The sequence below is a fragment of the Misgurnus anguillicaudatus genome, chromosome 4 (assembly GCF_027580225.2).
Source record: "Misgurnus anguillicaudatus chromosome 4, ASM2758022v2, whole genome shotgun sequence".
NCBI lineage: Eukaryota > Metazoa > Chordata > Actinopteri > Cypriniformes > Cobitidae > Misgurnus > Misgurnus anguillicaudatus.
The window spans coordinates 14,449,959-14,476,239 of NC_073340.2; the positions used below are offsets into that span (position 1 = coordinate 14,449,959).

Sequence of the window (26,281 nt, forward strand, 5' to 3'; positions counted from 1 at the left end):
TTTAATAAAGAATGTTAAAATATAAATGACACATTTTTGAAAATTTGCTCATCCCAACTCAATTTGCCAGCACAGGTCACAAATGATGCAACAGCAAACAGAAATGGAGAAAGAACAAGGTCTTCTAAAGGCAAAAACATTTATAAAACTATGGCTGATGGTTCTGTTGAAAATGTTAACAGGCTGTTGTAGACATACATTTGCATATAGCATATATATTATCCAAATCCATGCTGATTAGAGCATTAAAAACTTAAAAAGTGCTACATTTAGGTAAATTTAGAACAGATAAAAATGTGCGATTAATTTGCGATTAATCGCGAGTTAACTCATGAAATCATGCGATTAATCGCGATTAAATATTTTAATCTATTGACAGCCCTAAAAATAATAACATAATAATAAACATGTTTTGACAAACATGTTAAAAAATGGATTTATCTCGTTTTGCAACGAAACTCTTCATTTATTGTTTTATCATCACTTAAACTCTAAAAAATGTTTGGGTTAATTTTGGGTAAATATTGGACAGAACACACCGCTGGGTTAAAATTGACCCAATGCATAATGACAACCCAACATTGGGTAATTTTAACCCAGCACAGGGTGACTTTTAACCCAGCATGCATTCTGTCCAATATTTATTCAGCATGGATTAAAAATAACCCAGCCATTTTAGTTTTTATTTTAATCTAAAAATGTTAAATTGGGTAATATTTTGCTTGAAATGTGTGTTTATTGTATTTAGACATTTAAAAAGTGACTTTTTTGGGTACTCGTTGATACCCTTGCAGTATACATTTCAAAAGTGTTGAAACATACTGAAAATGACGAAAAATGTATTCCAGAGGATTAGGTTTAGAGTTTGATTTACTTGTTTTACCGACATTACTGACAGAAAATAATATACAGTAATAAATAATACAGTTTCTAGTAAAACAGCATAGACAGCTACAGACATAAAATGCTAAACATTTTGTATTAAGAAATTCTGAACAAGAACTGACAAAGAAAGATGTAAAACACAGATAGATACTTATAAGTAATGTAAAATGTCCAAATTTGTCATTTGTGAAATATATTTTTAACAGGAACCTTTTAATGGACTAAAAAATACATAAAAAATACAAAACTACAGGTAAATACAGAAAAACATAAAAAATATAGAAAAATATACAACAATTCACAGACAAAATATCAAGTGAAGATCAGTGGCGGCCGGTGACTTCTTTTTTTTTTTTGAGGGCGCTCGATGCGAAGTACGTCACAACATGTATGTAGCCCGTCATGTGTGTGGTTCGTCATCCCAAAATGTGTTCGCGCGTCGAGTGAACCTATGTGCATCACGTGTTTTGTCAAAAAAAGTCTGCCTTAGTCTGCCTGCTGCAGACACGTCTAAAGGGTTTATGATAAAAGAGACGCTCATGTTTGCCAAATACTCGCATAATCTCTAGCGCAATCAGTGTTTACTGTTAAGGGAGTGTCTTGCATGTATTTTGCGATCTTTTATCATAAACGGTTTTGACGCGTGCAGCATGCACTTATTTTGACAAAACACATGAGGCACATGGTTCACATGATGCAACATACACATATTTTGAAAACACGAGCAACACACATGACACTCCGAGCACATATTTTGAATTTGAGCCCCTCCGAAGTGCAGTCACGAGCTGCCACTGGTGAAGATACAACTTTACACGGTGAGCTTCACTTCCAAATTATCCTAAGAAGAGAAATGAGAATAGGGATGTGAGTATATTATTTAGAATATATAAAAAATTATAGAATATAGTTAATTATAAAATAATTGAGACATATCATGAGATAATGTTCATTTAATATGTATTAGACATACCTTGGTATTTGCTGCCAAAGAATCCATTCAAATGATATTTGTCTTCCTTTCCTCCTAAAAAATATTTTAATGCATGGTAAAAAAAAAGAAATGTAGTTTTTACAATTTAAAGATGTGCTCACTAACTTAGTGCTCTCTAAATAACCTAGGTAGATTACCTGTCTGAGATTTGCCTTGTGGGTGGAAGTGGAACTTCATGTGCTGTTGGATGTGGATCTGTTGTGGTGGTGCAGGCTGCAGCATTAAAGTGGGCAGTTCAGGCTGAGGGGACAAAGGCGAGGTGGACACCTCAGAAACAACATCAGACACCGCAGACTCTACAGGCACTGGGAGGAGTGCAAGAGGGGAGCCCTCAAGTGAGAGGGAGGAGCCAGTTGATAAGTGGGCGGAGTCAAATGAGGTGATTGCTGGAACGTCAGGGACGGGGCCTTCAGTGGGAGCAGCAGGGAATGAAACAACTAAACAAAAGACAAAAAACGAAAGAGAAAGATGTGTTAAGATAAAATAAATATGAATAAAGAAAAAACATAAGGATAAATAACCAATGACGCTGAATTACCACTCCTGCTTTAACACTACTTGGACTTTAAGACATCAAACAGCAGTAAGATACGCTAAGAAAAATTTCCCTAGCTGTCTCTGGGCCTTTGCACCTAAAATTAGTGCCCAGTTACAGTACATATTGGTACCAAAGACTAGTGTTGTAGTCAAGACCACCTAAAACAAGACCAAGTCATGACCAAGACCAAGACAGGCAGAGACCGAGACAAGACTTTTGGGCTTGAAAGCAGGGTTAGCACCGCTAATAGCAGAAGCTGATAAAATAATCAAAGGCATTGCGGATATGTGGGAATTTATTATTGTCTATAAGCAAATAAAAGTGAACAAACACTAAAGAGCTGAAATCAACTTAACCATTTATTCTGAACTGTCTTTCCATGGCTTGCCATCCACTTAACACAATGCAGTTTTTTTAGAAATAAAATTAGAAAAATTGTCATTGGGAGAAACTTAAACAATGCTTAAACAATGCCAACATTATATGCCAAACCTAAATAAACTGCATAAAATTAATGATAAAAAATAAATTTGTGATGTGCCATCAGTTGTGGTCTTGAAATAAAATTCAGAGGGTGTAACTATGATTTGAGAATGTGGGGGACACAAATGGGGGAAAATGTTTTTGACTTGAATCCCATTTCCTGCAATTAATTAAGTTAATTATAATGATAAATTCTGCCAAGAAAAATATGCATAATATTTATTTGAGGTTTATTGTTTTCTACATGAAATTACCCTATGTGAATGACATTCTGTGAAAATATAAACATAATATTGACTGAGTAAGGTCATGTCAGCGATTGAAATTAATGCTTGAAATCAAACTGTGATGCTCTTTATCTCACAAAAAGATTTGAGACTTTAGTCTTAAAGAGCCCCTATTACATTGTTAAAACCCCATAATTTTGTGTATTTGTTGTAAAATTTTTGTTTTTGTGGTTTATGGTTAAAAAATATTTTTTTTCACCATACATTATTGTTGCTTCTCTACTCCCTTCCTCACTGAAACACGTTGATTTTGTGCAAGGCTTATTCCAAAAAGCGCAGTGTCCTCCGATTGGCCAGCTAACCAGAACCATTTGTATTTTTTAAACAAAGAATTTTTGTCTTATACCAAACTGTAACAATTTGGTATAATTTTAAGCAGTTGTGGGATGTTTTAACCCATTGTTGGGTCAAATATAAACACTTTGTACCTAATTTCAACCTAGCCTAGCTGCTGGGCTCGTCCCCTTTTGACCCAATGCTGGGTTGAAAATAACCCAGCATTTTTTAGTGTGTAGTAAATATTTGCCAAAACATGCTAACTGGCAAAAAACTGCAAAACTTCCATTATTTACATCCTGAAATCTAGTAATCGCCAGGTCGTGCTTCTGTTTATTAGATACATTTTACTGATCTAATATGTTCTTCATTAAAGCCAAACTTATCAATGCATTTAATAAGTGTCTAAAACAGAATTAATATAACTTACATTATTTTTTATGAAAACTAGCTTTGTTACTTTATTAAATTAAAATTTTATTAAAGAAGAAGCGCTTCCTGCATAGGTTATGCATAGACAAATAAGTTTAGTAAAAAAAATGAAACAATAGTTTTGATAAAGTCTTGTCAAGGTCATGTGTGGAACTATATGATACTGTGTTACAGTTTTGTTTATGTTTGTGTAAACTTTTCTTTCTGGAAAGGAACCGCACTAAATGTGATGCATACAGATTCACCTGTTAACCAACACAAGGCTTGCTAACATCAGTTACAATGGATCCAGGACAAAAAAAAGAAGTTTATACTTCCTGCTGCATTGGAAGAATTTGTGCAATGTATTGATTAAGATAACACAGACGATTTAGAGTACGAAAGTACAAGTAGCACAGGCTCTGAAGAAGATGACATGTTTTGTAACATCTATATCCCATTTTAGATCTGTAAGTTTCTAAACATTACTACCTTATTTTATAAGTTCTAAAGGTGCCATAAAGGGGGAATTGAAACACGTAGCACTACTATCCTAAGTACACCAACAGAAGGGTCCCAAAAAAGTGGTACAGTGTGGTATTTTGGTTACACTGACAATGGAAACAGACATTATTCTGTACCATACTGTAATGTACTGTAACGTACTGCCCGGTGGAAACAAAACAAAGGCATATTTTGGTACATATATATACATTTTGGTACTGCCCCAGTGACAGTTTAGGAAAAACAATTTAGCATTGTTTTGGACAGTGTATATGCAAAAACCCACTTTCTTGCTGAAATCACTAAGAGACAGAGAAGGAGAGAGAAAGAGCGCTTAAACTCAATGTTGATAAACTTTGCAGTTAATCCCAAGGTCACATGCTTTCTGTCAACTATGATCCGTTACCCCACTATATTTGTTCTAAACATAGCCCTACAGTACGTACCAGCTTAACTAGGCAAGAGAGGCAGAAATCATGAACATGGTATAATACAATGAACTGTGTAGCAATAACACATTGCAATAGTACCAGAAAGGAATGTAAAGGATTAAACAGTGTTGCAGAAATGATCAGTGTGACAGGATTATCCTGTCGAGTACGCCAATATTGAATGACATATCCAAATGCTATGCTAGATCCTAAGATCCTTCAAATGTGAAATTTATATGAAATGTTGAAGAAAATAAATAAAAGTCAAACTTGAATTATGTAACATGATGCATATATTTAAAGAAATAGTCCGACTGCTAAAAGATTGTTTAGACAAAATAACAAAACGTTTTGTGTAAGAAAAAAACTGTGAAGTCTAAACTGCACACTGCAAATTTCACATTGCTTAATAGACTTTCTTGTGAATGTATTGCTATACATTTTTATACTGCGCACACATGTGAAGCTTGAAGGGAAGATTTTTACCTTCTGGTTGTATTCTTTCATTGGCATAGTGTCCCGTTTCTGGAAAGAATAAAATATAAGGAATGTCTATGGCACATAAAACAAATAAGCATATATAGCATTTTTAGACACACAAACTTATTTTTGTACAGTATATTATCAAATGTGTATACCATATTTGTCAGTGGATTTTGCAGGTTGATCTACAGCTGCCAGTATCGCAGGTTGATCAGGCTGGGGTGGGACCTCTCCTTCACCTGATTTAACCATAGATACAGATCTACTTATAGATTTGATGTTTATGAAACAACCCAATGTACTTCAAGTTGCACTGGATAAATATAAAACAATAAATGTAATGTTTCTTGTATACGTGTCTAAAATAGCAATGGACACACATGACTTACCAAAATGGTCAATAGATTTCTGTCCATCAATCTGAGGGCCCTGGTGCAAAGCCTCCAGATTTCTGCTTTCTGTTTAAATAAAAGATGACAGGAATTTAACATATCAGATGCATGTAGCTTATCTTTTTTTGCCACCAGGTGCAAAATCTGATCACTTACAAAAGAAAGTGCTATGACCAAAAATAATAGTAATAATGTTCGTAATAATATAGTAATAATAAATATCAGTATTAATGTTAGTCTTTGCAACCACCTGTAATGGTACTTTCTGAAATGGATTTGTTAAGAACAGTACTTATTATTATTGTATAAAAACAATACTGTTAAAATTCATTATTGTTATAGATGGAAATGTACCTTCAACAGATTGTCCATCTGTCACTGGGCCAAGGAACTCATATGGCACAGCTGGATTACCTAGAATACACATCGATTGATAAATTATTTTATTAATGTGAAAATGAAGGCTTTTAGTGAATGAATGCAATAGCAATATGAAGTGGAACTTTTATTTTGAGATTAACAAATAAAAAAATAATTTTTTTTACTAAATACTGTTTAATAAAATTCTGGAGTGAAGAGGGAAAGAGGACATACAGTACTGCCATTGCAATGCAAGTCTACAATCTCTCCACAAATCTTTCTTACCATATTTCACAGATTTAGCATCAGTCCCAAGGCCAAATGACTGACCACCATTTGGAAGACCCCCAAATCCTGAGAGAGTTTATAATATAGCTTAAATCACCAACAGTACAGTAAAAACTTACAGTAAATCAATACATGGCATCAAGATTAAGCTTCTGATTCATTAAGCTTCTGCTTTATCCCTGTTCTTTTCGATTGTATAACATTTTTTACAAGAACTATGTATGAACTTTTATTCAAGGTGCCGTAGAATGTAAAACTGTATTTACGTAGGCATAGATGAATAATAAGAGCTCTCTACATGGTCATGGCATATTCTGAGCCTTAAACACGATTGTTTCCTCCTTCTTATGTAAACCTTGTGCATGCAAAAGACCACTGGAAAACAGGCCAGCACAGTTGGTGTTATCTCAACATAACACCAACTGTGACGTTATAGTCGAGATGTTTGCCCACAACAATAAATTACACATTAAATAAGATACAATTTTGTTACAATGCTAAAACAAAGTTGTTACTGCTAAGTTAGCGCTATATGCTAGTTAATGCTATATGCTAGCGTTTAGGCTGAACTTCTACTATTGATGTTACAGACAGTTACGTTTTGTTGGTCCATACTAAAAAAACCCCACAAACTTACCACTTAGAAACGTCCCTTAAAGAGCACCTATTACATTGCTAAAAACAACATTATTTTGTGTATTTGGTATAATACCATGTGTTCTAGTAGTTTATGGCTCAAAAAAACACATTATTTTCCACATACCGTACATTTTTTTTGCTCCATAAATTCCTCCCTTTCACAAACACACTGATACAAAACTCATTGTTCTGAAAAGCGCAGTGGCATCCAATTGGCAAGCTAATCTGTATGTTATGATTGCCCCGAATACCTCTGATGTCAGCTGAAAATGTGACGCTCCTTACCATGTTTAAAAGATTCAATCACAATGCAATGATAACAGGAGTTAACTTACAGGTTGAGTCTGAAGCGGGAGGAATTATGATAATGTCGGTCTTGTCTACATCAAGTAAACTGTTGCCTACAATCTATGTGTTTGTTGTAGTCCAAGAAAAGAGATTTACATTGGAGACGATAACTCGCGATACACAAAATGAAATGTAAAATCGTGAGTAGGATAATTGGTGCTCTTTAACAATCCCCAAACAATTGATTATTCCTCAAATACCATATCTTCGTCAGATACAGCCTCAAATAAAAGGTCTGTTTACACACACAAAAAGCTACAGAAATGAGCCACTCTGTGACACAGCCAGTCAGAGCAGAGCTCAACATTATTATTCATGACCCTTTCTAATAAATAAGGTAATAATAGACCATTTCATCTTGGGGGCAAATTCTAGGATTGTAAATGGACATGTAAAACTGTCTCTGGATAATTTTTGCACTTAATAAAGCCACAATAAAGTGCTTGATTGATTGATGTAGATATCAGTTTATATATGTTTTCTGTAGACAAAATATGAACATTTAAAAACCGTTTCAAAATAAAATAAATAAATTAAATGAAGAATTGTTGTTATAAATTTAAATTATAAATGATAATCACCATGTTTTCCAGAGAATTTGTCACCACCATGTCCAAAGGGCTGATTATTATAGGGTAAACCGCCAAAACCTGAAGATTCATGTATTCATAGAAAAACTATTGTGGAAAAAAGCGAGCAAAACAGATATAAAGAATTTTAAGAATAAAATTCAAAATGTACCATATGTTCCCCCTGCATTGTAAGGTTTGGTTCCATATTGCAGACCGCCATTACCTACGAGGAAAAACCTAATATATCACATACACTCAAGTCAGGGTTAACCCCAACTCTTATCTCTACACAACAACCACATATATGCTCAACATTTTAAAATAAAAATGTGAAGAAGATAGGCCATACCATATTTTCCAAAGGGGTTCATTTGATACCCATTCGGGGAACCACCAAAAGCCCGTCCACCTATGCCTGTTGCATCACAAAAAAGTTTATTAAATTGGGTTTAAATTGGTTTAAAACTGATATTTGTATTATTATTATTATGCAGCAAATACATTTACCATATTTTGTTTGGGATTTTCCTTTTGATCTTAAACCTTTTGGTAGCATGCCTTGAGGACCAGCTGTCAAAATCAAAGAAAAATCTAAATTTTGTAAGTTAACATTTCTATTAAGTTTTTCTTCTTTAAAAGGTCCAGCAAAGAAATAATTAAGTAAACACACAAATTTGCTCCAAAAACAATAAACGTACTCTTTAATCTTTAAAAGCACTGTGTTCAATTGACAATAATTTTGGTAGGGCACTGCGCCTAGACAAACAACTTCTTCAAGTGCAAGTTGCCTTTATTAAGGAGGCTTAACAATCCAATAGTCATTGTCATATGTAAATATCATATTAAAATGACAAAGAAATTTGGTTTTCACGATACAATTTCATACTATTATAATAAAATTATATATATATTAATATTAATATTAATATTTTTTAATACTACAATAAAATGTAAAGACATGAAAATTTCTTAGATTTAATGTTGTTCCTGTGTTTGAGGAAATGTGACGTTTAGTTAGTATGTTTAGTCATACCTGCTTTGCCTTTGACAGCTCCATCAAGGACAGCTTGACCTTAAATGTTTAGATACAAAATATCTATATGATTATATATTATCAAGAAAATAAAATGGTACTTATATCATGGAGTCTCAGCTGACTACAAAAGCAAATATTATCAAGTATCAGGACTGTTTTAGTCTAAGTATTGTGCCATTTTCATATATACATTTTTACCTTTGTAGCCATTGGTCATTCCAGGTACAGCAGAGCCACTCACTCCTGCTCCAAAAGCTAGTTACAGAAGTATTGACAGACAATTTAATACCAACTGCCATATCTGCCTTGTTGTAAAGCTCTACATGTTTTTCCCCAAAGGATCCCTTAATCCAGAGTGTTTAAACAGCCACAACAAACAATACCAAACTCTAAAATACATGGCATACAACTGAGATTATTTCTATAGTTTTATCAGTCATTTTTTATTAAACTAAAAGTTATGTGTAATGTTTATAGGACTTTACCTGGATGTGATGGCTTTGCCCCATTTTGTTTGGGGTACATTGACCCTGCAAACATATTACATTACTAGTTTTAGTCTGACTGCTTTTAACAGTACTGGACAAACATTTAGAAAAAGTCTTAAATTCATTTAGATGACAATAAATATATGATAACAAGATTTACCAGGACTTGGCAGCTTGATCCACTGTCCATTAGGTCTTCCTCCAGGACCACAATCTAAAATTTTATAAGACCCATTAAAACATTTTGTTATAATCCACAACATAAATGAATTAGCCAACATTCTAGAAGACGTAAACTTCATTGTGCTTACTAACTATCAGTTACTGCATTTAATGTCATGATTTCAATGTAATATTAAATTGTTGGGTTTAAAGTTATGTATTACCAGGTTTTGTAGGTTTAGCCTGCTGCTGCTGCTGCTGTCCATTAGTTTGTCCCAGACCAGCGAGTTCTGTTTATCCCACAAAAATTTAACAAATTATAAGTAAGCAAACTGAAATTAACACCTAAGATAAGGTGTTAAATAAATACAAATTAAAAATAAGAAATTTTTAAATTAGAAAGCTGTTGAAGAAATACCAGCTTGTGGAGTAATTGGTTGTGGTACCACAGGTCTCATGCTTTGTTCCTGTGTAATGACTTCTTGTGGTCCCATCGCAACAGTCTCTGGAACTTGAGGAAAGGGTTTTGGAGCTTTCCCTTTTGGAGCTGACCCTGCCGCAGAAAGTGCTTCTTGTTTTTGGGAAACTATTGGTGCATCTGGTTTCAAACCTTTGGTTTGTGAGGCAACAGGCGCATGGGCTGCTGGTTTGTAAGCTTTACCTGGTTTATAAGAGGATGGACCCTGCACTAATTGATTTGAAAGCATTCCTTGTGGTACACCAGGATAAGGTGACAATGGTTTGGGGGCTTTGCCCTGTGGAAGTAATGCTCTTGGTCCCTTTGTTTGTTGCAGAACGGATGCAATGTCTTTAGTTGGTTGTAGTGCTGAAGGTAATCTTGTGCTTGACTCATGATCAGCTAGTGGTAAAATGCCCTTTGTTTTAGATGATGCTGGGAGATGTTCCCCTTTAGGTCCCTTTCCGCCGAAAGCCCCCCCATTTCCATTTTTTATAGGGGCATATCCTAGAAACCAAATAAATTTGAAGGAACAAACTATACATGCGTTTTCTCTTTAAAATGTCAGTTTAATAAAATCATGCTTTACCTGATTTAACACCTTTGGTTATGCCAGCAGGAAGACCATATCCTAGAGATCACAGGGGTGATATTTATATTTTAGCGATGGTTTTATCAGTCATCATTTTTCTATTATTTTTCTAAATGTTGCACAGTTCTAAAGAACTAAACTTCCAATATATAACTTTTCTGTTTAATGGCTATGCTGCCAAACAACGCTCTTACCCAACTCATAAAACACTGAATCATCCATAGATCCAAAAACAGTATTATCGTTCTGAATCTGATCTCTAACAAAAGTTCTTTACAATACAATTATCTTAACTTTTGTTTAGTAATTTGGTATTTGGTAAGAAACCTGCCCCTATTTGAGAGATCATAAAAATGAAGATAGGATTTTTTTAAGCAGATGTTCTGTTCTTTCATTTGATATATTGTAAATTGTCTTCTTTAAAGGATAAAATGATAAACAACTTAAATAGTCAATATGTTGGATGATAGGTTGCTTTGAGCATGTGTGAACTATTCATCTTAAGATAGTAGCCTAATGATTATGCGAAATTTACCATTGGGCTTGACTCCTTGTCTATTGGTGGTTCCAGCCTTAGCACCATATCCTATAAGTCAGACCCCCCAAAAACATGAGATTTAGATGGTGTCCAAATATCTGATTGAGGGTATCAAATTGATCATGCAGAACCACAAAAAGTTTACCTGATTTAGGTCCCTTAATCCCAATATTTGGATAGCCCATATGTCCTAGAGAAAAGCCCAATTGGAGAAAAATGTTTTAATCTAATTATATTGAGTCTGTTATGTAAATATATTCAAAATAATTATACTATTGATAAAAGTTAATGACTTTGTAACATCAAATAGTTTACCAGCATTAGGTCCTTTAACTGCTCCTCCAAATCCTGTGAACATAACCAGCCATAAATCAGTTTACTTCAATTTAAAATACAGATGTTGATGAAAAACTAATGCAAGGCAGGTGTACCTGGCTTAGGTCCTTTGGCCGCCCCGCCATTGGGATATCCAGAAGGAACACCATATCCTGTAAGGCAATTAATTATAGACTTTAATCCGTTGTGTCTTATATTTCTTACATCAAGTAAATTTCAAGGTTACTATTCGGTTTAGTTCCTTGTCCAAAATTATATTATTTATCAAAGTAAATGAAAAGACTTTGTAACATCAAATAGTTTACCAGTATTAGGTCCCTTAACTGCTCCTCCAAATCCTGTTAACATAACCAGCCATAAATCAGTTTACTTCAATTTAAAATACAGCTGTTGATGAAAAACTAATGTAAGGACCTGGCTTAGGTCCTTTGGCCGCCCCGCCATTGGGATATCCAGAAGGAACACCATATCCTGTAAGGCAATTAATTATAGACTTTAAACTGTGGTGTCTTATAAAACACACATTTATATGATATTTCATACATCAAGTAAATTTCAAGGTTACCATTAGGTTTAGTTCCTTGTCCATTAGGAGCACCAGGCCCCATACCATATCCTGACAAACAAAAGTAAGAAGTAACAAAAGTAACAATTAAGCATCTAGTATTATTTCAACATCATTGAATGTGTCAAGATTTAATTTGCTACAAAGGAACGACTCAACAAGACGGCTGAACCAGTTTGAGGGTAGCCACTGGATCACTGACCCTCGGGGATTCAGGGCATTGCTCATCCAGCTAGCTGGACTGCTCCTGGCAGACTGAATAGAAAAAAGCACTAGTAAGCTTTAATGGTCAGAAAGGCAGAGCCGCAATGCAGCGTGGAATGCTAAGGGCATAATAGAGCATTAAAGAAAGCATGGTCATCCATTGCAGCTGATGAAGTCTCCAGGTGTAAAGATTTTTGTGTCAGTGGATTCTGATGCAGAGCGAGTGGGACTGTCTTTGTACACAGGCTCTTCCACTTAAATCTCCTTCATGCACAGGTTTCCAAAAAATTCCTACGGCGATGGGGGAGTGCCGATGCAACAAGTGGAGGTGTAGCCACAAACCTGCACGTAGGTGGCCCATGAGCAAGTGGTTGTTTGGCTCCAACTCGGGGCAGGAAAGAAGTTTGGGTAACTGAGCAGCCCTTTCCATGATAGCACTGCTCTCCCTTAAAAAGAGAGGGGTCTAGAAAAGGTGGCCCAAACATTGCCTGCCCCATATATATTTGGCCAAAAAAAACGCAGTTCGCAGATCATTCATGAAGCAGTCAAAATAGAAATAAAAACACAATTCAGATAAAAAAGCTCCTACTGGTAGAATGAAATGTCAGAAAGTCCTGGACAGAAAAGACACAGGCTTGTAAGACCTGAAAGGAGAACTGCATTTGTTGCATAAGAGCTTGCACGCATCCAACACATGCCTCCCTGATAAAGGATCTCTCACATTCTTTTGGAAATTAAAAGCCCAGAAAAAAAGATAGGATCAATGGCGTTGAAATGGCCATTAAACCAGCCTCCATGTGGGAATTAACGACAGGCTCATGAAGATCATCGTACCCCTCAGTATGCGACGATCACACAAACCGATGCAGAGGAGACAATTGAGCAATTTACGTTGACCTAAGCTCCATGTTGCGCTTGGTACCAGTCAGTGACAAGTTGATCCTTTTAGGGGACTTTAATGCTTGTGTAGGCCAAGATTATACTGGGTGGGAAAGAGTGCTCAGGAAGCATGGAGTGGGAAAGACAATAAGCAATGGCATACTGCTGCTCCATAAATGTGCAGAGTTTGAGCTTACCATCACAAACAATATATTCAAGATGGCGCACCAGTACAAGACAACTTGGATGCACCCTAGATCCAAGCAGTGGCACATGATACACTATATCTGTGTGCGCCAGAGAGACATCAAATATGTCTTTGTCACTAGGGCCATGAGAGGAGCAGAATGCTAAACAGATCACAGCCAATCAGGTTGAAACTTCGTTGGTACATCGTTCTTCACCCCTGAAGGCGTGCTAAGGTCATAAACTTGGCATACAACATAGCCAGTCACGGCATTCTACATAGTTCTGACCAGCATTTGGGAAGAGGAAGTTTTGTGATACCACAATAGTTGCCCTGTATAAGAACAAAGGTGCAAAAGCTAAATGTAGCAACTTAAGAGGTACGTCTTTGCTCTCCGCCGCAGGCAAGTTTATTAATGCTTGTGGCTTTAAACCTCTATATGGTCTTCATTGATCTCACTAAGGCATTCAACATTGTTAACAGAGATGCCCTGTGGCTAATACTCAGAAAACTCGGCAGCCTAGCCAAGTTTACCAAACTGAATTAGTTGTTCCATATCAACATGACCAGAGAATTCCTGTCAATCCGATCAATTTATTATCTCCAATGGTGTGAAGCAAGGCTAGTAGTATGTTCTACAACATAGCGGCATCTGGCCCTCTACCAAGCTTAAAATGCACAGAGCAGTTGTCCTCTCGTTGCTTCTGTATGGCTGTGAAACATAGACACTATACCAGAGACATCAAACAGCTGGAGCAGTTCCATCAGCGCTATTCCCGATCAATTATGAAGATCCGCTGGCAGGACAAAGTTACCAAGCAAGAAGCAATGAAGCCATGATTCTGAAAAAGCAGCTCCGATGATCTGGCCATGTTTTGATGTCAAAGCAGGTATTCTTTGGATAGCTGGCCACAGGGTACACACACCGGGGCCGCCCAAAGAAAGAATTTTCATATGAAGAAAGTTACATCTGAAATGGACTGCCTTGAATCAAAAGAAGTTGGAGTTTGCTGCCCTTGATAAGGCCGGCTGGTGCACCCAAATTAAAAATGCAGCCAATGCATTCAAAGAAGTCATCAACATCTTGAGATGCCTTTGCTGCTGCCTTTGCCCAAAATACTGGCAAACTTTGTCCCTTTTGCATTTGCCTTTGTGCTTCTGCCCTTGGGCTCCGAAGCCACATGAGAATAATTTGATCCAGCCAATGGTTTTTATATTCATTTAAACCAACTGTTGGGATTGTTCATATTGTACCCAACCATGGTTTGTAAACAATTTAGTATTTGTTTTTAGAGTGTACTCAGTGCCAAAGCCCAGGGAACACAATTATCAATTAATTCCTAATTCAACGGTGTTAAAATGTACATGCGAAAATAAAACAAAATGGTTGTTTATTATGTTTATACATTAAATACCAGTGTCATTTAATAAACTTTAATTTAAAGATTAATAATGTTGTCTTTTATACTAGGTAAAAATTTCGATCTCGTGGCCTTAAATTACGCGTGCTCGCTTAGTCTACGAGTCCATAGGGTGTCCCATCTGTCATTTTTATGCTTATCAGTGCCCCCTTTGCACCCTTGATGCGGTCTTCAGCGAAGCCCACACTGAAGCAAGACTTTACCAACCCAGAAGTTGTTGTATGTAGGTTGTCTACAAACCGGAAGGTTGGTGGTTTAATCCCCGGCTCCACCTGACCAAGTGTTGATGTGTCCTTGAGTAAGACACCTAACCCCAGCTGCCCCCGACAAGCTGGATGGCGCCTTGCATGGCTGACACTGCCATCGGTGTATGAATGAATGAGTGAATGGATGAATGTGAGGCAACTTTTAAAGCACTTTGGATGGCAATGGGTCTGTGAAAGTACTCTATAAATGTAATCCATTTATCATTTAGAAGTCCTTGCGAAAGAGCAATCAGATCAATCAATGACGAAAGGGAGGAGTTCAAATTGATGGGCAACTTCTCTTCCTATTTCCGGCGTGACGCTTGAGTCTGTCCCAAAATACGACTTTGGTGCGCCCTCTTGGACTTGCGTCAAGGGTCCCTAAGGTCTGCACTACATGATGTCATCAAAGTGCGGACTCTAAGGAGGTCCACGAGTGTGCCATTTGGGACAGGGCCTATATTGGCTTTGCATGTATGCAGATATCAAATTATCTTAACACAGTAAAATTATTCTCACCACCAAACGCTGGAGCTCTGTGGTTATATCCATAACCATTTCCATAACCTGGAAGCATAAAGTCACACAACACATATAGTTTATGTTATGTAGTTCAGCACATTTTTTTGTCCAAAAAACATCACACTGTGTTAAAGGAGTTTATTAAGTAAGGGCTAATGTATAGACACCAGGTTGTTATCGCAGAAAAAAGCCCAAACAGTGATTTCTCTCCATCAGAACTATTTAACCTATTTAACTGTTTTTCCTTTGGGTGTATTTGGTTTGCCTTTTTATATAAACCCACTAATCAAACTGTGTTTGAGTTTCCACCTCTCTCTTGTGCCTGAATGTTACATATCATTTGTAAGCATTTTTTATCTACACTATCATGCCTTCTATATATACATGAGGTAAATACTATATTTAAAAAAATCTGTTTTGATTATGCTTTATAAATAAATGTGTGATATGCAGAAGACAATTGGATAACTACTTCATCATTATATAATAATATGTACCTCCTCTTTGATTGGCTGGTTGCTGTTTCATCATTCCCATTCCAATTCCACCTAAAGCAATAATAAAATATAAAATGGTCATAAGGTAAAGAACAGGATTTTATGAGTGGGTAATATGTAGGTCGTACCATATGGAGGGTGACCTCCATATCCAGGTTGAGTTTGTTTGCTCTTGTAACCACCTGAATGTCAACAGACATCAGTATTGTGGTAGAATACTGCAACTTAACATATCTTTTTTAACTTTAAGTTTAACTAACTAACTTTAAATGTTTGATAAATGGCATACCATTGGGTTTGGCTTCTTGTCCATTTGCAATAGCAGACACAGCTCCATAGTCTGGTGATTAATGAAAAAATATGTTTAGTTAAGTGATAAAATATAAATATCACCATGGCAGATATAATATTTATGTACGTACTCATAGATTTTCCTCCATATCCATTCTGGACAACAGGTGCTGCAAATATGTGGAGAATACAAAAGTTTAAAATGAAATAAAAATCCAACTGTACACATTTACTGTACTTTACTGTACTTCAAATTATGTTTCCTCACCATTGGGTTTTGCTCCATATCCATTATGTTTGGCTGCTGCTAAAGCTCCAAAACCTATGTGACCAACATGCCAATGTCAGAAGTTAAAACTGCAAAAATACTCCATTACCATTAAAGGAAATCATCTTTACCTTTGAACTGAGCTCCATTTCTATTGGCTGCTGGAAGAAAGACATTTTGACCTGCAGAGGATTCAAAAAAGATAAAAACTCATAAAGGTTAGTGAACATTGACCTTAAACTCCAGATCTTGCAATCAGCTTACACATTGTGACTCAAAGATCGTTTAATTTTTTTAGGTATGCATGCTTCTTCATACACTTAAATAGCCTTGTTACTGTGTTGCAGTATGGCACAGCACATTATCAGAACTCTTACAATCACCCACCTACCTCCACCCCCAGCTCCACCTGTCTAGACCTGTTTAAAGGATATTGTGCTAAACATTGCAGCAGAATCCTCCTGCATGCTTACTGCAACATGTGTGTATGAACAGTAGCATTAGTGGTTCTAACTTATTCTTCAACAGTGCTGTATAAGCAGTTTCAGGTCCACTTCTGAACTTTATAGAGGAGCTGGATATGTTGCCCTCAACATTCCCTGAAGACGGCAGCGCTCTCATAGTACTCGGGGACTTTTAACATTCACCTGGAGAAGCCCTACGCTGCGGACTTCAACACACCTCCTCATTCAACCTAACTCTCCTCACCACTGCTGCCACTCACAGATCAGGAAACCAGCTTGATCTTATCTACACGCACAACTGCACTATGAACAACATTAAAGTCGTTCCTCTCCATCTATCTGACCACTTTTTCATCACTTTCAACATACACCTTCCTACTTCACACACACCCATGCCGCCTCCAGTTAATTTCAGGCATTACCTTCACTCACTTTCCCCTAGGACCCTCTCCACTGAGGTGGCATCTTCTCTTTCATGTCACTTCATGTCTTTAGATGCTGATGCTGCCACTGACACCTTATGCTCTACTCTAACATCATGTTTAGATACTCTATGTCCTCTGTCATCCAGACCAGCTTGTGCTACTCCCTCATGCCCATGGGTGTCTGATTTTTTCAGTGAGCAATGGACTACACTCAGGGCTGAAAGAAAATGGCACACATCTGGGCTGAGCTTTGTCACTACCAGTCACTTCTCTCCTCTTTCTTTGTTGCAGTCACTACAGCTAAAACATCCTTTTCACCACCAAGGTAACTAACGCCCCAACACAAGGCAGCTGTTTAAAACTTTTAACTCTCTCCTCTGTCCCCCTCCACCCACCTCCTCTTTGTCAGCTGATATGACTTTTCACTTTTTCACTAACAAAACTTCATCCATCAGTAACCAATTCTCTTCATCACGTACTTCAGAATACACTACACTTACATCTGACTTTCATTTCTCCTCTTTCTCTCCATTGACTGACACCAAAGTTCTTAAGCTTCTTTCCACACACCCCACCACATGCCTCCTTGACCCAATTCCCTCCCATTTATTACAGCCCATTTCAGACACGCTTACACCAGCACTAACACATATTATCAACATCTCCCTGCTTTCCAGCCACTTTCAAGCAGGCCCTGGTCACACTACTGCTTTAAAAAACCAAGCTGAACCCCTCTCTCACTGACAGTTACAGACCTGTCTCACTTCTTCCGTTCATCCCAACAACACTTGAGAGAGCTGTTTTTAACCAGGTATCTTCCTTTCTATCTCAGAAGACCTACTTGATGACAATCAGTCAGGCTTCAAATGCAACCACTCCACCGAAACAGCGCTATTAGCGGTAGGAAGTATTATGGCTAGCTGAGGCAGAATCCAAACTCTCAGTTTTGATTTTACTAGACTTATCGGCAGCCTTTGACACAGTCAAACATCAGATCCTACTTGCCACCCTATCACCACTAAGGATCACTCTCCTCCAATGGTTCACATCTTATCTTCCCAAGAGGTCCTTCAGGATGTTGTGGAAGGGTGCACGTTCCACAGCTCACCAGATGATCACTGGGCATCCCTCAGGGATCAGTGCTTGGTCCACTCCTTTTCCATCTACACAACATCCTTAGGACCTATCATACAGGCACATGGCTTCTCCTATTACTGCTATGCTGATGACACCCAGATCTTCTTCTAATTTCACTTTGAAGATCCCACCATAGCAGCACAACACAACCATTTCTTCTTCCAAATCTGCAAGAAACCTCTATGTAGTCTTTGATAACGAACTGTCCTTCTCTTACAACATTGCAAAGACAGCATCGTTTTGCGTTATACAATATCAGGAAGATACGGCCATATCTTACAGAGCATGTTGCACAACTTCTGATTCAGGTCCCTGTAATCTCTAGGCTGGACTACTGCTGGCATTACTGTAAGGTCCATTAAACCACTCAAATTGGTTCAGAATACAACAGCTCGGCTTATCTTCCAGGAGCCCAAAAGGTCTCATGTAACGCCGCTCTTCATCAGTCTCCACTGGCTACTGATTGAAGCTTGTATCAGGTCCATGTCGCTACTACTCACCTACAGAACTTTCACAGGGACCGCATCGGCATACTTTCATACCTTCATACCTTATCTTCTACACCCCATCCAGAACCTTATGCTTAGCAAATTAGCAGCACCTTGTGTTACCTTCACAAAGGGGCAATAAAACACATTCCCGCTCATTTTCCTCCACTTCTCCCTGCTGGTGGAATGACCTTCCTATTGCAATCCAGTCAGTCACATCTCTTGCAACATTCAAAAAACAATTAAATACCCATCTCTTCAAAAAACTCTCTTTTTCTCTCAACAGGTATTGTTTAGAAATAGTCATAACTTTAGTACTATTGCCTCTCTATGACATATCGCTTTTATTGTTTCCTAATCTTTGTAAGTTGTTTTGGATAAAAGCGTCTGCTAAATGCTTAAATGTAAATTTAAACGATCATTAAACCAATTTTGAGGTATACACTTGTTACGTCTTATGCCAGTGATTTTTGTAAACCATAAATATTTAATGGCAAAGAAAATAAATGTTTCAAACAACATTTGTGTTTACAAGTAGAAATACTCTGCTCACCGTTTTATAAATTACATACCATTGGGTTTGGCTCCATGTCCATTTGCTATAGCAGACACAGTACCATAGTCTGGTGATTCATGAAAAAAATTTAGTAAAATATAAATGTCACTAGGACAAATAGGGGTGGTTTCCTGGACAGGTCTTATCCTAGTCCCAAAAATGCATGCTTGAATTGCCTTAATTTGAAAACACCTTGTACTGACGTATCTTAACATATATCAGTGCCATTGTTTTGTCTCAAGATGCACACCAGTTTAGTTTTTTGTAAGGTTTGTTTGTAAAAACTACTTAAATGTCCTAATATAACCAAAGCCTAGTCCTGGATTAATCTTAACCCTGTCTGGGAAAACGCCCTATAAAGTCTTACTCGTGTACTTACTACCATATACATTTTGGGAAACAGGGACTGCAACAATACATTTCAATGTTAAATTAAATAAAAATAAAAACAACATGTTTAGCTCTACACACACACACACTGTCTATTTCAATTATGTTTGTTTACCATTGGGTCCATATCCATTTTGTTTGGCTGTAGCTGAAGCTCCAAAACATATGAGACGAACAAAATCAGACGTAAACATTGCAAAAATACTCTGTTTTACCATTTCGGGGAATAATCTTTACCTTTAAATTGAGCACCATTTCCATTGGCTGCTGAAAGAAAGGCACTTTGACCTCCAGAGGATTCAAGAAAGTTATACAGTCATACAGCACGTATTTAATGAGTATGCACAGCAGAGTAATGCAAATTACAGTTAGAAAAGAATTGAGCTCAGATGCAAAATCTGCAAACGCCACATCCGTCAAAAATTAGATAATGATATTAACTGAATGCTCTCGGCACGTATTATACATTCATCAAACACTTTTGTTTCAAAACGGCCTAATCCCAGCCTCAGGGCATTCAGAAATACAGATTTGTTGGCAGAATTAATGAAAAGTCTGAAAATGCTAATTTACAAGAAAGTATTGCAGACACATAGAGGGTTTTGCATGAGCTCATCTGCTGATTGATATTAGTCATTGAACTCACCATTATTTCCAGGAGCTACAGCAGGTGGGCCTCCATATCCTGAAACATTTACGAATACACATAGAATATTGTGTAAATTGTATTTTTACAACTATCTAATGTAATAAAGATTCAATAAATATTTACTAAATATTGTTCTATTAAAATTTAAAAAAGCAAATAATATTACTTATAAAACGGTTAGTTCCAATCCTTGATTCTGATTGGTCAATAGGTGTGCTTTATTCACAATAAAACACTGCTATGACCGCTTCACCCAACGGTGATATTTAATATCACTGCGCCCTTAGCAACACCCTTAGCAACACATAAACATACAGGGGCGGTTTCCCTGACCAGGATTAGCTTAATCCAGGACTAAGCCTTAGTTTAATTAGGAAATATAGCTAGTTTTAACAAACATGCCTTACTAAATACATTACCTGTGTGCATTTTGAGGTAAAACAAAGGGCACTGATGTATTTTAAGATATGTCAGTGCAAGTTGTTTTCAGTTTGGAGAGTTCTTAAAAGTGTTTAAGTCCAGGACTATATATAATCCCTGTCCGGGAAACCGCCCCATAATGAGACAAAGTCTGAGAACAGTTTGTTGTTTTTATTTGAGCTTTCATGTTGTTGTTTGCAGTCAGGGACTATTTTTTCTAGCGGAAGGAATGCTTTTATTGATTTAACTTCATGAAAGTTGCACTAATATTTTTTTTTACTTTAATATTGTGTGGTAACCATTTTATAAAAGCAATAAGGTACTCGAGGCAAGTGCTGTATCGTGAATAAGTAACGGCTGAAGGGGTTGCAGGCACTCCGCTTCGCGCTTAACAACGCCCTTCAGCCGTTACTTATTCACGATACAGCACAGCCTCTCGTACCATATTGCTTACTTACAATTTTGTGTGAATTTAATGTCACTAGTAATTTTTAGTATACATTTGTTACATCATACTTTTAAAACACAGGTAAATATTAAATTCAATGGGAATAAATAAATAGGCCAAATCAATGTTCAGTATTGGAAATACTCTGCTCACCATCCTTTCATTGGTTAATTTCATAAATGACATACCATTGGGTTTGGTTCCATGTCCGTTTGCTATTGCAGACACAGCACCGTAGTCTGGTGATTCATGAAAATATGTGGTTAGTAAAAATAAATGTCACTAGTAGCCTACACTTATAGTAATATAAAATGTACTTACACATAGGCTTTCCTCCATATACATTTTGGGAAACAGGAACTGCAACAGTTGTAAAATGGTAAATTAAATAAAAACTGTAATGCACACATACTGCACTCACTGTACTGAAAATTATGTTTGTTCACCATTGGGTTTCCCTCCATATCCATTTTGTTTGGCAGTGGCTAAAGCTCCAAAACCTATAAGACAAACATGCAATATCAGATATAAAAACTGCACAAAAGTACTCTCTTACCATTAGAGGGAATAATCTTTACCTTTGAATTGAGCTTCATTTCCATTGGCTGCTGGAAGAAAGGCACTTTGACCTGCAGAGGATTTTAAAAAAGATGGACATTTTAAATGAACGTACAAAGTGAAGTATTAAAGCCACTAAAGTGATTGCAGGTTGATGACTCCCCATTATTTCCTGGAGCTAGCAGCATAAAACAAAATGTTTGAATTTTATGTCACAAAATATTAGCTGGATTTTTAAAACCAAAAAGTAAATATTTAACTAAATGAAAAAAAAATTCATACATTTCACTTTCGGTTATTTGCTATTTGGGCAAAAGCCATATCCTGAAAATAATAGTTTCAGAAAATTTTACTCCTAATAGTTCTCTATTTATTATGAAATTTAGTTTGAAGTGTAGTTTGTCTATATTTCCATGAATTTTATTTGCTTTCACATGTGAAATGTGAATGACATTACGCTGCAATCTAAATATATTAAGCACATGGCAAAAAATAATGGCATCATAATGGAGGCAATGGAAAAACGTAATAGACACTGACTGACTGTGTACAAGTAATAAAATGCCATTCTCACAACGGGATGTTACATTTAGAAAGGTACTGTCAGGAAAACCTCATTGACTTTGATTTGGTGTTAAAGAAGCTTTTGGCAGTGGAAAGATGTTTCACAAAATGCTGTTAGGATTTTCAGGAAATGGTTGGTGTAGTGGACATGGAGATCAAATTATAGCTTATTTTTTGTATTACTAATTGGGTTGGATTATTACAGATTTGATTTTTAGCAATAAGTGCAATGACAAAAATGTTTCATAAAAAAATCAATTTTAGGTCACACATACAGATATAGATATACAATCACCTATTTTTAAGAAACTCCAATAGCAAATAAGATAATACTTTAATCTCCAGCTGGAGACATTTGGGTATGAGATAATGAGATATTATTACGAAACAGTAACATTTACTAAGTAAATTTACTTACTAATGGGTGTTTGTTATATTTGCAAAAGGAAAACTCAGATAACTATAATTTCACGTTATACAGTAAATGCCCCACTTTACATATCGCTCTACTTTACAATGGTAGTCTGATAATAAAAAGCAAAACAAAAACACAAAAATCTGAATACTGGTCATATCACATTGTATTTTTTTCCACATTAAAGCAGCAACATTTGATAAATTGCATCACAATACAAAAATAACAGTTAATGGTTGAACAAGCTTAACAAAAATAGGCTATAAATAATGTCTTTTTGCAAATTAAACACTGTAAAAAAATCAGTAGAAAATACAGTATTGCAGCTGGGTTGCTGGTAAATTACCGTAGATTAAAATTTATGTTATTTACTGGCAAGAGTTTGTTCAAAGTTGAATAAATGTTAAATATTAAAAAGTCTTTATCTTTACAGAATAAAACTATACAATAACAGCCTCATGCAAAGCATTCTGGGAATCAGAAATCATCATCAACCTTTTTCAGTTTTTTGATTCATATATTGTTTCGCAGAATGTTTTGCTTGATGCTGTTTTTCTAGTTTTATTCTGTAAGGACAAAGAGTTGTGGGTGTTTGGAGTTAATTTAACTTTGAACAAAATGTTGCCAGTAATAACATACATTTAAATCTACGGTAAGTTACCGGCAACCCAGCTGCAAATTTCTACAGAATTTTTTCACAGTGTAATGTCTACTTCTACCTTAAAGTCAAAATAAAGTTCTCCATGAGTATTGCTTTTTACGCATCACAAGCATTATTCATCCACACTGGCTGCTCTTCTGCAAAGTTTCTGCCTAGCAATGCTTAAAACAGTGAGATGCATTGATTATTTTAAGCTTATCTGTCTTTCTTTTCAAGGTCAAAGAGCATATATCTAAATTACAACATAGGTTCTACACAACAGGTGTAAAAATCTTTTGGGCATCCTTACCTGTGCCGCCCTGAAGTGTCACTCTTGTCATCCAGAGCAATAACATCATCTTTAAAAGTGTCCATTTTAACATTGTGTAGAAAGCTAAAGAAAAGAACCAAGGAAATGAGGAGACAGGAAAATGGCCAAATTTGAAAGAAGATGGCTTCATAGACACATGACGCAACCTTTATAAACCCTCTGTGCCCAGCGGCACCTCCTCTTAGGGGCCATCCGAAAAAGAGACCAGCTTTCGTATCCCCCCTCTGTGGGCTCATAAAAACTTGATGTATACCTAACGTTCATGTGCTAAATATAAATATATACTATAGGACAGATTTCAACTCATATCAACTTTACATTTTGACTACGTAATGGTCTATGTGTCAATAATGGTCAATCATAACTAACCAATGCCCTATAATCACTTATATCTCTCTTTTTTTCTCTTGTCAAATATTCACACTTTTTAATATCTTGGTTCTCATGCAACCTAATTGGTAAACTGATCAAATGTTTTAGATGATGGAAAAAAAAGCAGGTGCAAATTTTTACCAGAAAATGTTATGTCTGAGCAGTATAAAGAGGAGTTCATGGTTTGTTCACATTAATTGAATTGTGTGCTTAGCTAGTCACTTGCTATATGTCTGTCACAGATTTTAAAGCGACGATTTAAATCTAGACATTGCGAGTATAAAATCGACTCACAGTCAGACACTATGTAAACTTTGAGGATTGTCACTCAAACGCTAATACATTTGAAACAATGTACAAACACACAGTGACGTTCCCAAACTTCTTAAGTCAAGAGGGTAGAATGGGTCCTGGTATATTTTCAGGCTGGTAGGCCAACAGTTTTTGAGGTCGTATACATGCATATTCAAAATACATTGTTAGAAAAAAATTTCAAAATATGTCTCTGCATCACTGTGACAGGACTCTTTAAAAAGGTGTACCGTACCGCTACTGTATGCATACCTTTGTCAACAATGTGTACCGGTCTCATAACATAGAGTATATTTTAGCCCTTAATATTTACTACACTGTAAAAGTAAACGTTGGATTAAATTAAAAAATACTTTAAATCAGGAACATCTAAAAAAAATATTCATTTCGACTTAAATTCTCACTTTAAGTGAAAAATGTAAGTTAAAAAATTAAATGTTTTTGGTTTTACCAATTGAAGATTTTTTTTACGTTTGTTTTTTTCACATTAAAAGTCCTTATTTTGGCAATGTGTTAGTCAAGCACACAAGTTTGCATATTTGTGTACATGTGAGAAAGTTTCCAGGATAGGAGACAGAATTGTCTGTGAGGCTAAAAATCACATTTAGTTTGGCACCATTGTTAGTATCTCCATGTTAGTTGAACAAGCAATTGTTAAAATAAACTAATTAGAAAATTAATAGCATAACAATTATGCTGAAATAATTTTTGCTATATTTCTTAATTGTTTAAACATATTTTAAACTGTAGTCTTGCATCACATGGAAAACCCAAATTCTAAAGTATTTAGTAATGCATTCAGCACAATATGGAAATTTTTCCTCTCAGTTTCTTTGTAAAAGTGATTTATAAACCCATTTTAGAAAATGTTAAGTCCTGCTCTGCATGCTTATGCTTAGTAGATACAAGCATTCGATTCAGTGTTTTTCTTTTTAAATAATTTCTTACCTCAATACAAAATGGGCATTATTCACTTTGGGAATGTCTTTTAAATACACTTCGACTCACGAGAAAGTGAAACAATGTGAGTAAAGTAAAACAGCAGAAGAATCCCAAAGTGTCTCACTTCATACCAACATTCCACACACTGCACCTAAATCCTCATATCAAGGGGTCAAGGGGAGTTGAAAAGCTGACCTTTAACCCCTCATTCTCATTTTTCTGCCCTTTCATACACTTAACTGTTAGACAGAATTACATCACCCTGACCCACCCCAACCCACAGACAAAGAAGGTCTTTCTGTTAGTTAAAATGAGGATGTGATCAGATGGAAACCGTAAGATATCCCCTTCATGGGTTCAGTCTGTCTCAGTAGCAACATGGACAAACAACCTGTTTTAATAATGCCTTGTTTGTGTGTAGTAATGATGTGTAAGTCGCATTGGCTTTTTTGAGTCAAAAATGTACCTTTTAGAACAAATGGTGCAGCCAAATTCTAGATAAACTAAACTTAGTTAAACTTATTAGTTACAAAGCCTTTTTTTGAACCTGATATAGACCCTTTGAACAGCTGGCGCATCTCCGTCCTGCTC

General features: G+C 36.2%; 1 protein-coding gene across 1 annotated transcript; it reads right to left on the minus strand.

Annotated features, from left to right (window-relative positions):
• Positions 1-852: 852 nt before the first annotated feature.
• cmn (calymmin) lies at positions 853-22,682 on the minus strand. Its single transcript, XM_073866499.1, has 37 exons — positions 22,659-22,682; positions 22,113-22,185; positions 22,003-22,056; positions 20,686-20,724; positions 16,711-16,761; positions 16,580-16,633; positions 16,443-16,481; positions 16,310-16,360; positions 16,149-16,202; positions 16,021-16,071; positions 15,521-15,568; positions 12,066-12,116; positions 11,915-11,971; positions 11,806-11,838; positions 11,596-11,652; positions 11,480-11,512; positions 11,310-11,354; positions 11,162-11,212; positions 10,624-10,665; positions 9,996-10,541; positions 9,802-9,867; positions 9,576-9,629; positions 9,413-9,457; positions 9,126-9,182; positions 8,925-8,963; positions 8,399-8,461; positions 8,241-8,306; positions 8,061-8,114; positions 7,901-7,969; positions 6,330-6,398; positions 6,039-6,098; positions 5,682-5,750; positions 5,448-5,531; positions 5,296-5,334; positions 2,017-2,316; positions 1,859-1,912; positions 853-1,726 (listed from the first exon to the last, which is right to left on the minus strand). Exons 1-37 carry the CDS (start codon positions 22,680-22,682, stop codon positions 1,722-1,724), a joined length of 2,646 nt encoding a protein of 881 aa, XP_073722600.1. The 3' UTR covers positions 853-1,721.
• Positions 22,683-26,281: the final 3,599 nt, after the last annotated feature.